General features: G+C 44.3%; 1 protein-coding gene across 6 annotated transcripts in view; it reads right to left on the reverse strand.

Annotated features, from left to right (window-relative positions):
- The window catches only part of LOC139245640 (zinc finger protein 462-like), a 238,632-nt gene that overhangs the window by 142,915 nt on the left and 82,103 nt on the right, over positions 1-13,614 (reverse strand). For 5 of the 6 annotated variants that reach the window (XM_070871221.1, XM_070871222.1, XM_070871220.1 and 2 more), the window contains exons 7-8: positions 1,860-1,996; positions 1,570-1,731 (exon numbers count right to left, since the gene is read on the reverse strand). In XM_070871221.1, the coding sequence (XP_070727322.1) occupies positions 1,570-1,731; positions 1,860-1,996 (299 nt within the window). Of the gene's footprint in view, positions 1-1,569; positions 1,794-1,859; positions 1,997-13,614 lie in introns of all 6 variants that reach the window. The other variant, XM_070871223.1, reaches the window with a different exon arrangement.

The following is a 13,614-nucleotide window of genomic DNA, read 5'->3' on the forward strand; positions in this document are numbered from 1 at the left end:
GTGGCTCTAACTGGCTAGCAGCCAATTCCACAGCACCTGATTTTCCACTCAATGGATCAATAGTGTTGACTTTCTTGAGTTACTAAAGTGGCCACACACTTGGCACTTTTATTCACAACTGTAACTCCAAGTACCCATGAAAAGCTAGCAGCCCAGAAACTAAATGCATCCGAAGTTATTTCATCATACAGGTTGAGCGTCCGAAATCCGGAGTTCCGAAATTCGGAATGTTCCGGAATCCGGGCCGATCCGTGGAGGGGTTGTCCGAAATCTGGAAAATGTTCCGGAATCCGGACATTTTTTTTTTTTTTTAAAAAGATTCCCACTGCGAGTTGGGCCTAGGGAGGGGTAAAAAGAACCCCCAAAAATTCCAGAAAACAAAACATTTAAATTCACAAAATCCTTACCTACTAAATCGCTTAAAAATAATTTTAAAAATAAATAATTTAACGTACCTTTTTTGCAGGTCTTCAATGCAGGTTTTTCCCAGCCACCAACCTTTGACCCACAGCCGAACCCGGAACCGCCAACCCCCTCCCCGCCCCTCCCCCGCACAAGCGTTTCTGGACTCGGGACGTCAGAAAGACGTTTCGAAATCCAGAAATACTTGAAATCTGGAACGGCCTCAGTCCAGAGGTTTCCGGACACTCAACCTGAACTTATTTTCAGTTCTGACAAAAAGTCATCGACTTGAAATGTTAACTCTATCTCTCTCCACAGATGTTGTCTGAGCTGCTGAGTATTTCCAGCATTTTGTGTTTTGATTTCAGATTTCCAGCATTTGCAATATTTTGCTTTTTTATTTCACCACAAATAGCGAGTGTTTGAATCAAGTTTTCTAATAAAAGGCTCCAAGACAATAGGGAGACTGGAATTCCTAGCAATGTACTACACCATCACAAAGTTGATATTGATGAAGAAGAATCTAATGAAAAATATAACAAGTTCAAAAAATACTGAAAATAATAGAGGGGTTAAATCTTTTTACTTTTTTGTACACTATACAGCAGTAGTTGATCTCAATTGGTGCTGCTCATGGTCAAAAATAAAAATGAAGATTGGATTGTAACTCAACCTCTGGATACAAGTGAGTAAGTATTGTGCTGCAAATAGAGGGGAAACCAGGGATGGCAGTATTCCTTTCAGAACATGGCGCTGCATTGTTCATGCGCTTTCCCCACTATATACAACAGCTTTGTACCAGAATTGCATCTCATTTCTTGTGACGTGGACAGTGATCGCAGGTTTTTATACAAAGAAGTTGTTAAAATAGAATTCAACATATACCCCTCTCAAAGAGCATTGAGTTGGCATCTGGGCACTTCTTGAGGTATGATGGCACAGTGGAGAATATTAAAGTGCATGCTGCCTGGACTAAAAGTGTTATTCTCACGCAAACATAACAAATAGAATTAGCAATGGATATCAAGTTACTGCATGCATGAGAAAACTTTGCTAATACAGGCATAAGTCGCTTGTAAATAGTCAAGTCTTCCTTTTGCATAGGAAAACAGGCACCCATAGCTATCTATGTCCTTTTTCATCTACTCGACATACATTGGAAAGTACCTTGTGTTGTTCCTGCAGGTGAGTCTCCAGCTCTGTCAGTAGTATAGCTTCAAAGAAACAGAGGCGATACTTGTATGGTTTCACTGGGCTGTGGGTGTCCATGTGATGTATTAGGCTATCCTGGCTAAGTGTAATGAATGTACACCAGTCACAACAGAATACCTTCCCAGGATAGAAATGCAGCAGTTCAAGTTGACATTCTTTCATATAAGTCATCTTTCCATCTGAACACCAAAGCATAGGCAAGTGTCAGATGACATTTTCAATACTAGAAGGGAATACACAGTTACCTGAATTACTACAAATGCCCATAGATTTGTTGAGGTCTCTTGGTCCTTCTGTTTCTTGGTTTTATGTTGGCACATCCTGTTCAGAGAGTCAGGGGACTGAAGTAATTCTACAGAAAATGCCGAATCCCATTTTACCTCTAATAAGCAATTTTAAAAGCATTAAAAAAATCAAAATCCAAAAGATGTATTCATGTACTTCATTCACCAGCCCACCCCCGATTCCTGCAAGTCAGAAGCACCACAAGAACAGGCCTTTTTTTGTAGAGCTCATACTACGGTGAGGCTCCAGTGACTGTATTAATGGAAACTTTACCAATCTATCACATGCATGGCATCATCACCACGGCAGAGGAAACGCGACATAAAAGGTCTCTGCCAGGATGCCTTTGACTTGCAGTTAAATTAGGTGGGGAAGAGACATCAAATTATCTACAGATACCTCCTATTATACCATTAATCAAACAAATTATTTTTAAAGTGGGTGTTTAAGAACATCATAAATAATCCAGAAGAGCAATAACCACCCATGAACATAAATAATCCTGTTTGCACTTCTGCCTCAGCAGGTTTGTGCTTTCGATTGTAGATCTATATTGGCGCTGAAATTGTGGTCGGGCGAACGCTTCCGACCGGAGAATTTTTACAAATTTACCTGGTGGTCCCAGAGGAGCGTGAGATTCTGGTGGGGAGGCCTTCTCTTCCCGCGCTGTGAAGCGCCTTCCAGGTTCCCACGCAGAAGGTGCAGTCAGGTGTGACTGCTCAACCAATCAGGTGCAGTATTCCACAGCTTTCTCATTAATAGCCATGAGAACTCCTTATCTACCAGTTCTCATTGCTATTAGAGAAAAAAAAATAAAATAAAAAACACACCTCACATAATTAAAGTTAAAAAGTTAATAAATGTCTTAGGAAAAAAATATATATTTTTCTGATTTTTTTTTTAAAGTTTTGTAATTAGGGTTAAAAATAAATTTACCTTAGTGGGCAGGGTTTTTAAAACAATAAAATGTATTTTTTTTTAAATTGAATTTTATTATGTTTTTGTATGTTTTAAAACTCTTACGCCTACTTTTATCGGGCGCAAGAGTTTTGAGTACATTTGCTGGGCAAGATATAGGTAAATACTGCAATCTTGCCCGTGCAAATGTCCTCGCTCCCGAGATATGGAAGATCTGTTAAGCACCAGCTTGACAGATCAGAAAAGCCGGTTTTCAGCGCATGTGCATAGTGCGCTGAAAACCGGCTTTTGCAATGCCTTCCCAGGTCCGTACACACTCCGTACGGACCTGGGGAGGCCGGGATTTCCAGGCCAATGTGATCAGACTCGAGTAAAGAGCACTAAGATGCAAGGCAGGTCTTTTAAATTTTTGCAATGTGCCTGGAGCACCAACTTTAAAAGGGAATCTTTTAAACCTCTAGCATGAGTCTCATTCTGGTGAATCTGACAAGGCTGCCAACGTGCATCGGAGCCTTAGGAGTGGAACAAATGCGATGGTTTAATTCTATTGGGAACTTCCTAATATTCATAGTGATAAAACAAGGTTGTATTTGTGCATATCTGTAATGCAGATGCAGGGTCAAAATATACTTTAGTTTCAATAAAATGTGTTTCAATAACCTTAGCAGATATCCTAATCTTGATGGCATGTTGATGGTATCTAAAGGTTAAGACATGGCAGGAGAGCTCGGTCACGTGATATGCTCCTCCTGTACCATGTGGGAACTCGGGGACACTTCCGGTGTCCCTGGGCGCTACGTGTGTGGGAAGTGTATCCGCCTCGAGCTCTTGATGGTCCGCGTTGCGGAGTTGGAGCTGAGGGTGGATTCACTCTGGAGCATCCACGATGCTGAGAATGACGTGAGTATCACGTGTAGTGAGTTGGTCTTACCGCAGGAGAAGGGTCCACAGCCAGATAGGGAATGGAAGACCAGCAGGAAGAGCAGTGCAAGGAAGGTAGTGCAGGGGTCCCCTGTGGTCATCCCCCTGCAAAACAGATACACTGCTTTGAGTACTGTTGGGGGGGATGACTCATCAGGGGAGGGCAGCAGCAACCAAGTTCATGGCACCGTGGCTGGCTCTGCTGCACAGGAGGGCAGGAAAAAGATTGGGAGTGCGATAGTGATAGGGGATTCGATGGTGAGGGGAATAGATAGGCGTTTCTGCGGCCGCAACCGAGACTCCAGGATGGTATGTTGCCTCCCTGGTGCAAGGGTCAAGGATGTCTCGGAGCGGGTGCAGGACATTCTAAAATGGGAGGGAGAACAGCCAGTTGTTGTGGTGCACATTGGTACCAACGACATAGGTAAAAAAAGGGATGAGGTCCTACGAAAAGAAGTTAAGGAGCTAGGAGCTAAATTAAAAAGTAGGACCTCAAAAGTAGTAATCTCGGGATTGCTACCAGTGCCATGTGCTAGTCAGAGTAGGAATCGCAGGATAGCTCAGATGAATACGAGGCTTGAGCAGTGGTGCAGCAGGGAGAGATTCAAATTCCTGGGGTATTGGAACCGGTTCTGGGGGAGGTGGGACCAGTACAAACCGGATGGTCTGCACCTGGGCAGGACCGGAACCAATGTCTTAGGGGGAAATGTTTGCTAGTGCTGTTGGGGAGGAGTTAAACTAATATTGCAGGGGGATGGGAACCTATGCAGGGAGACAGAGGGAGACAAAAATGAGGCAAAAGCAAAAGACAGAAAGGAGATGAGGAAAAGTAGAGGGCAGAGAAACCCAAGGCAAAGAACAAAAAGGGCCACTGTACAGCAAAATTCTAAAAGGACAAAGGGTGTTAAAAAAGCAAGCCTGAAGGCTTTGTGTCTTAATGCAAGGAGTATCCGCAATAAGGTGGATGAATTAACTGTGCAAATAGATGTTAACAAATATGATGTGATTGGGATTACGGAGACGTGGCTCCAGGATGATCAGGGCTGGGAACTCAACATCCAAGGGTATTCAACATTCAGGAAAGATAGAATAAAAGGAAAAGGAGGTGGGGTAGCATTGCTGGTTAAAGAGGAGATTAATGCAATAGTTAGGAAAGACATTAGCTTGGATGATGTGGAATCTATATGGGTAGAGCTGCAGAACACCAAAGGGCAAAAAACGTTCGTGGGAGTTGTGTACAGACCTCCAAACAGTAGTAGTGACGTTGGGGAGGGCATCAAACAGGAAATTAGGAGTGCATGCAATAAAGGTGCAGCAGTTATAATGGGTGACTTTAATATGCACATAGATTGGGCTAGCCAAACTGGAAGCAATACGGTGGAGGAGGATTTCCTGGAGTGCATAAGGGATGGTTTTCTAGACCAATATGTCGAGGAACCAACTAGGGGGGAGGCCATCTTAGACTGGGTGTTGTGTAATGAGAGAGGATTAATTAACAATCTCATTGTGCGAGGCCCCTTGGGGAAGAGTGACCATAATATGGTGGAATTCTACATTAGGATGGAGAATGAAACAGTTAATTCAGAGACCATGGTCCAGAACTTAAAGAAGGGTAACTTTAAAGGTATGAGGCGTGAATTGGCTAACATAGATTGGCGAATGATACTTAAGGGGTTGACTATGGATGGGCAATGGCAGACATTTAGAGACCGCATGGATGAATTACAACAATTGTACATTCCTGTCTGGCGTAAAAATAAAAAAGGGAAGGTGGCTCAACCGTGGCTATCAAGGGAAATCATGGATAGTATTAAAGCCAAGGAAGTGGCATACAAATTGGCCAGAAATAGCAGCGAACCTGGGGACTGGGAGAAATTTAGAACTCAGCAGAGGAGGACAAAGGGTTTGATTAGGGCAGGGAAAATGGAGTACGAGAAGAAGCTTGCAGGGAACATTAAGGCGGATTGCAAAAGTTTCTCTAGTTATGTGAAGAGAAAAAGGTTAGTAAAGACAAACGTAGGTCCCCTGCAGTCAGAATCAGGGGAAGTCATAAAGGGGAACAAAGAAATGGCAGACCTATTGAACAAGTACTTTGGTTCAGTATTCACTAAGGAGGACACAAACAACCTTCCGGATATAAAAGGGGTCAGAGGGTCTAGTAAGGAGGAGGAACTGAGGGAAATCTTTATTAGTCGGGAAATTGTGTTGGGGAAATTGATGGGATTGAAGGCCGATAAATCCCCAGGGCCTGATGGACTGCATCCCAGAGTACTTAAGGAGATGGCCTTGGAAATAGCGGATGCATTGACAGTCATTTTCCAACATTCCATTGACTCTGGATCAGTTCCTATCGAGTGGAGGGTAGCCAATGTAACCCCACTTTTTAAAAAAAGGAGGGAGAGAAAGCAGGGAATTATAGACCTCAGTAGTGGGTAAAATGATGGAATCAATTATTAAGGATGTCATAGCAGCGCATTTGGAAAATGGTGACATGATAGGTCCAAGTCAGCATGGATTTGTGAAAGAGAGATCATGCTTGACAAATCTTCTGGAATTTTTTGAGGATGTTTCCAGTAAAGTGGACAAAGGAGAACCAGTTGATGTGGTATATTTGGACTTTCAGAAGGCTTTCGACAAGGTCCCACACAAGAGATTAATGTGCAAAGTTAAAGCACATGGGATTGGGGGTAGTGTGCTGACGTGGATTGAGAACTGGTTGTCAGACAGGAAGCAAAGAGTAGGAGTAAATGGGTACTTTTCAGAATGGCAGGCAGTGACTAGTGGGGTACCGCAAGGTTCTGTGCTGGGGCCCCAGCTGTTTACACTGTACATTAATGATTTAGACGAGGGGATTAAATGTAGTATCTCCAAATTTGCGGATGACACTAAGTTGGGTGGCAGTGTGAGCTGCGAGGAGGATGCTATGAGGCTGCAGAGTGACTTGGATAGGTTAGGTGAGTGGGCAAATGCGTGGCAGATGAAGTATAATGTGGATAAATGTGAGGTTATCCACTTTGGTGGTAAAAACAGAGAGACAGACTATTATCTGAATGATGACAGATTAGGAAAAGGGGAGGTGCAAAGAGACCTGGGTGTCATGGTACATCAGTCATTGAAGGTTGGCATGCAGGTTAGGCAGGCGGTTAAGAAAGCAAATGGCATGTTGGCCTTCATAGCGAGGGGATTTGAGTACAGGGGCAGGGAGGTGTTGCTACAGTTGTACAGGGCCTTGGTGAGGCCACACCTGGAGTATTGTGTACAGTTTTGGTCTCCTAACTTGAGGAAGGACATTCTTGCTATTGAGGGAGTGCAGCGAAGATTCACCAGACTGATTACTGGGATGGTGGGACTGACCTATCAAGAGAGACTGGATCAACTGGGCTTGTATTCACTGGAGTTCAGAAGAGTGAGAGGGGACCTCATAGAAACGTTTAAAATTCTGACGGGTTTGGACAGGTTGGATGCAGGAAGAATGTTCCCAATGTTGGGGAAGTCCAGAACCAGGGGTCACAGTCTAAGGATAAGGGGTAAGCCATTTAGGACCGAGATGAGGAGAAACTTCTTCACCCAGAGAGTGGTGAACCTGTGGAATTCTCTACCACAGAAAGTAGTTGAGGCCAATTCACTAAATATATTCAAAAGGGAGTTCGATGAAGTCCTTACTACTCGGGGGATCAGGGGGTATGGCGTGAAAGCAGGAAGGGGGTACTGAAGTTTCATGTTCAGCCATGAACTCATTAAATGGCGGTGCAGGCTAGAAGGGCTGAATGGCCTGCTCCTGCACCTATTTTCTATGTTTCTATATTGGATGATGAGTTATTTTACAAGGACAATACTGTTCTACCATGTTATGCACACGATTATTCTGCTAAGGTAGAACTGTTCCTTGAAGACCAAAACTTCTAATTAGTGTGCAATTGTAGCTTGGTCAGGAAATTTTGCCGATTGGAATGTGCTCTTCAATTTCAGGTTACAACTCAGAAGCCTAGCCCACATAGGCAGCGTTCTTCTTCTGGTTTACCTTTCCAGAAGGCGTAACCATCCCCTTGTTCCTCGAGCTGGCCTTCCACTGCCTGCCGGGTCTTGTTTAGGGCAACGATGTCTATGTCGGATCGTCTGAGATCCCGGGCATCGATAGTAGTGCGGCGTTCCGGTTTGTTGCTGTTGGGGTTGTCCATGAGGGTCCGGACGTTCCAGGTCTCGAACTTCATTTTAAAGGATGGAAGATGCCTGTGCGCGAGTTCTTTTAACGTGGGGTGGCCATTGCACGTCAGCTACCACACAGGTTTGACAGAACAAGGTCTTCGTTCAATGGCAAGGGGATCCAAGATGATTGGAGATGCATGGGCCACACACACAGACACATTCCTACTGTCCACTCCTTGTGGAATAAACGAATGCCTCATGACCCTTCGGCACACCTTAGCCGGAACCAGTGTGCTACTGTCATCAGTGCATACACCCCAACACTGGAAGCTGCAGACAAGACCAAAGAGGAATTCTACTCCAACCTTGAACAATCCTTGACCCAAGTCCCAACGAGCGATAAGTTGATCCTCCTTGGCGACTTTAACACCAGAGTAGAAAGGACTTAGACCTCTGGGGAGGTGTGATTGGCAGAGAGGGGGGGTAGGGAAATCCACCTCAACAGTACCTTCCTCCTGACGAAATGCTTGGAACATGGTCTTATCATAACCAACATCTTGTTCCGTCAGAGAGACAAGTACAAGGCCTCACAGCAACACCCTCGCTCTAAGCACTGGCATTTGCTAGACGACGTCATTGTCCGAGCGAGGGATCGCAAGGACATGTGCATCACCCGCATCATGATAGGAGCTGACGACTGCCGGACCGACCACCGCCTAATCCGTTCTGTCATTTCCATCAATGTAGCCCCAGAAGTGAAATGCTGCTGCAGGAAAATCAATGCCGGAGCACTCAAAGACCCTGCTAAGAAAGCCCTATTCAGCCAGCGCCTCACAACCAACTCGACGACTTCCAGTGAACTGGAGACGCAGAGTATCCACAGCACCTGGTCTGCCCTCAGAGTTTCAATAATTAGCACCTGTGAAGAGACGCTTGGTCACTCCACCAGGAAACATCAAGATTGGTTCGACGAGAACGACCAGGAGCTAATAAGCTGCAAGCGCAAAGCATTCTTGAACTGGAAACAGCAACACAACTCGAGAGCAAGAAAGCAGCTCCATAGACGTCTGAAGGCAGAGGTCCAACATAAAACTTGCGACCTAAAGAACATATGGTCGGTGGAAAAAACACAGGAGATTCAGCAACTAGGCAACAACCATGACGTGCGTGGATTCTTTAGCGCAGTCAAGACCACCTACGGCCCAAGCACCCAAGGTCCTACCCCACTGAGGGCAAAGAACGCAGAGGTACTCATCAAGGACAGAAAGGCAGTCAGTGCCCACTGGAAGGAGCACTTCGAAGATCTCCTTAACAGAGACTCTGTCTTCGCAGCATGCGACCTGCCACCGTCTCAGCACAACCTTAGCCCAGCATGAGATTGAAAAGGCCATCCGACAATTGAAGAACAACAAGGCCTCAGGAGCAAATGGAATCCCCGTGAAGCACTAAAAGCATGGCGGAGAAGCACTATTGGTGTGAATCCATGAACTCATTTCTCTTATTTGGAAGGAGGAGAGTGTTGTGTATGGAGAAAGAGTCAAAATGTACACTGTGAGCTCAAAGTAAAGTGTGACCGTAGTCTTTTATTGCAGGTCCCCAGAGTGCCTCTCCAACCGGTGAAGCCTCCTTAAGTACCTGTGCTCCCAAGGGATTATGGGATCCTTTTGGACTCCAGGGGATGAGCCCTCTGGTGGTTGTACAGAGTAAATACAAGTTTACATATATAACAACACTTTCTCTCCCCTCCTCCCACCCCAAAGTCAATAGTGTAACTATTTACAATGTGAGTCGATCTGGGGCCCTTCTTGCCCTGGTTGATCCGTCTCGGTGTGAAAGCTGGTGTTGTTGAATCATTTGTTGGGCCCTCGCTGGGCTGCTGTGCAGCTGACCTTGCTGGGTTGCTGTGGATGATGGGTTCTTCTTTGTGGTCAACCGTGGTGCCGGTGACCACTGGTGTGTATGTTGGGGGATCAAAAAAAGGTAGGGTCCAAGGTGGGTTGCTCAGGATAGTCCGTGAATCCGAGTTTGATTTGGTCCAAGTGTTTCCGGTGAATAAGTCCATTTGAAAGTTTGACCTGAAACACCCTGCTCCCCTCTTTGGCCACGACAGTGCCGGGAAGCCACTTGGGACCTTGCCCATAATTCAGTACAAATACAGGATCAGATTTCAATCTCGCGTGACACATTTGCGCGATCATGATATGCACTTTGTTGAAGTCGCCTGCTCTCTACCTGTTCATGCAGATCAGGGTGAACTAACGAGAGCCTTGTATTAAGTGCTCTTTTCATGGGCAGTTCAGCAGGTAGGATCCCAGCAAGTGGTGTCTCGTGCGGTAGCTAAGCAGGACTCGGGATAGGCGAGTCTGCAGTGAGCCTTCAGTTACCCTCTTCAAGCCTTACTGATGGTTTGCACTGCTCTCTCTACCTGACCATTGGAAGCTAGTTTAAACGGAGCAGATGTGACATGTTTGATCCTGTTATGGATCATGAATTCTTTGAATTCAGCACTGGTAAAACATGGCCTGTTGTTACTCACCATGACATTGGGTAAGCCATGTGGAAATGTATTTTTATCCAAGCTGATACCATACGGTATTTGTGTGCCCTTTGCAATATATATATATCAAAATGGAGTCCTGGCCCTTCCAGAACTTTCTGCATTTGAGCAGTCAGCTTGTATAAACAGCTAAACCTGGTTTGAGATGGCTGATGGCCATCAGACAGCTAGGAGACAAGTCATGCTGAGACAAGTACCCCCCCCATGGTGCTTTCCTATTGTCTACACTACAGAAGTTCCATGTCACCCCACCCTTATCTTCTAGCCATTATCTCTTGCAGAGACCTCATCCATTTGATGCAAACAGATAAACTGACCAGGAAATTGAACTTTCCTGACACAATACAAGACAGGTGATAACCCATTACCTATGACTCATGGAGTAATGGCCTGGCTGGCCAACTGATAACCCTGACAAAAGGAAATATCTGGATACCATGTCAGGACCAGGATATAGTAATTAACTCTTTATCTGTATTCACTGACTGAGAGACAGAGCAATACACAGGGAGAGGCCATAACTTGGGTTTTACTGTATAAATATCTTGTTAAACTGAACCATTTCGGAGGTGTTCACTTAGCCCTTGACTGAGTGTAACCTGCCCCTTGCTAGCAAGTAAATTAAAGAAACTTCTACCGGAGCTGTAAGTGTCGGAGTCATTCTTTTCGGAGGTCGAGATTTCGACAGTTATAACTTGGAGGTTCCACCGAGATGCATACCCTCTGTCCTGTGAGTAAAACGGATACAGGCATAGTGCCTCTCCAGTGAAAGGCTTCAGTGGGCAAACAAGGTGAGCCTTTTGCTCACAAGAGGTTTCTTCACTGTTGAATCGCATATGTAATCTGTTGTCCACAGGGGAGGTACTGCAATCTACAAGACTCGGCATTTAAAAGCTAAAGGTATTTTTTATAACCATTTCTTTCTCAGCTCGCCAGCAGAAGAGAACAGGTTCTGGGAAAAAATCTCGAAACAGCCCGGGGAAGGTTTCAGTAGGTAAGGGAGTGCTAGTCGATCAAAAAGGGTTCCAGGTTCTTATGTGATATGATTTTTATTGTTTTTAATTCGGAAGGGGTTCTTATGTGATAAGACTAGAAAAAAAAAGAAAGCGCTAATCGATCAAAGAGTTTGGGTACGGAACCTTAAGTTTTATCAGTTTTTTATTAGGATAAGTTAAGAACTCGGTCTGTAGTGGCGTACAACGCAGACTGAGAATATTGTTTGTTGTCCTTGTTATACTGTTGTGTGCAATATCTTTGTGAGAGATTGCCATTAGAGAAACGGGAAGAGTCACTAGGGAAAGTTGTGATTCGGGAAAAAAAAACACAAGGATTGATTAAGAAAAGAAACAGTAACTGATTGATCAACTACGGTTGGTTCGTGCCAACATATCTCACACACCCAGACTGAGCCCGAATTAAGAGCCTTTTCAGGCCACGTAACGGCCAGGAGAAGTGGGCGTAGAGAACTCGGTTGGCCGAAAGGATTGTGAAATCAGAAACTGTGGAAAATCTTAATCATCCAGAATGGGTGCCGGAGCAAGTTAAAACACCACAAAAGGCACACCAGCCTATGTCATGCTCCAGAATTGTGGTCAGTCTTCAATTGACCGAAGAAACAAAAACCGGTAAAGTGGACTAAGGGTGAAAACAGGCCATTTCCACCCGATGGTTCATTTAATTTAGAGAGAACAACATGTCTAGAGGAGTGTCTTATAAACAGAGATCCAGGTAAAAGAGAAAAAAAAGGAAAGTAATAGAAAAGGCCTGGGTTCCGATTCTTCAAGCCCATGTAAAATTAACGGAGGAAGTAAATCAAATGTAAAATAAAAAGAGAACCTGATAGTGACTTATGGATTCAAAAAAAAAATAAAGCTAGCAAAAAAAAAAGCTTTATTGAATGGAGAGACTTGTGAATGTCTTGTCTTTGAATGAGAGTGCGTGAATGTCTTGTCTTTGAATGAGAGCGCTTCTGTGTTTTTTTCCTTGCGTCTGGAAACCTGTTTGGAAAGGTTGTGGAGCTGCCTGTTTGTTTGAGCTCCACCCACTTTTTCAAACAAAGTGAAGTTTTTTAACCCTTCATAGTGTTGTCCTGTATGTGGGAAGTTTAAGACATTTTAAGTTAGAAGCGCAGGTGTGAATTTATTCGGATGAGAGGTTACGGAGCTAGGAAATGCACAAAGGATGGGTTTGTTGAGACATGGTCCCAGTGGTTAAACGTTGTAATGCCTTTTTTTAAAAAAAAAGCCTTTGTGGGTCTCTCGAGGTGCAGGCTGGGGGAGTACACTCTCATTGTCCTTGGTGTAAAATCTTGGTACAAAAGCTTCTAGCTCAGTAAGAGGATTTTTTTGGATAAAGAGTGGCAGTACAATATTTCAATTGGGATTTTGAGATATTTCAGGTGATCTCCTTGATCAACATTTTGGGTGTATTGGAAAAATCTTGGGTTTGGAAGTCTTTTAATAAGATTAGAAAACAAGTACTTTACATTCTGTGATCTGTGAATCACTATAAGCATAAATGAGAAGTCCGTGTAACACACAGATTCGTCCAGTTCAGAAGCCCACACAAATGGAGGTTTGTCCATGACCTACGAGCTGTGAATGAATCGACTATATTCTCACAATGCTTAAAGAAGGATTTGGAATGAAGTATCCCGGAATGCTTTCCAGAGTCTTAAGCAGCCCCTTACTTCAGCACCAGCCTTGGGATTACCAGATTACACTAAGCTATTCAACTTATTTGTGCATCACAAGTCGGGTTTTGCACAATCTGTTTTGACTCAGTTACATGGGGACAGGCAGCAACCGGTAGCATATTTCAGTATCCAACTAGACCCAGTGGCACACGGACTACCAGGATGTCTTCCTTCATTGGCAGCAGCTTATTATGCTACGCAACAGGCTCAGACAATAACTCTAAATCATCAGACCATTTTGTATATCCCACACGCTGTCGAAATTTTACTGACTAAATGTGCCACCCAACACCTAACCTCCGCAAGAACCACTAAATACGAGGTCGAACTGTTATCAAATCCGAACCTCATCAAAAGATGCACTACCTTAAATCCAGCCACTCTACTCCCCACAGAAGACGACGGCGAACCCCAGTCATGTGAAATGGTAACCGAATTAGTGACTAAACCACGTATCAATCTAACAGATGTACCAATG

Source organism: Pristiophorus japonicus, unplaced genomic scaffold, assembly GCF_044704955.1.
Source record: "Pristiophorus japonicus isolate sPriJap1 unplaced genomic scaffold, sPriJap1.hap1 HAP1_SCAFFOLD_226, whole genome shotgun sequence".
In the NCBI taxonomy this organism is placed as follows: Eukaryota; Metazoa; Chordata; class Chondrichthyes; family Pristiophoridae; genus Pristiophorus; species Pristiophorus japonicus.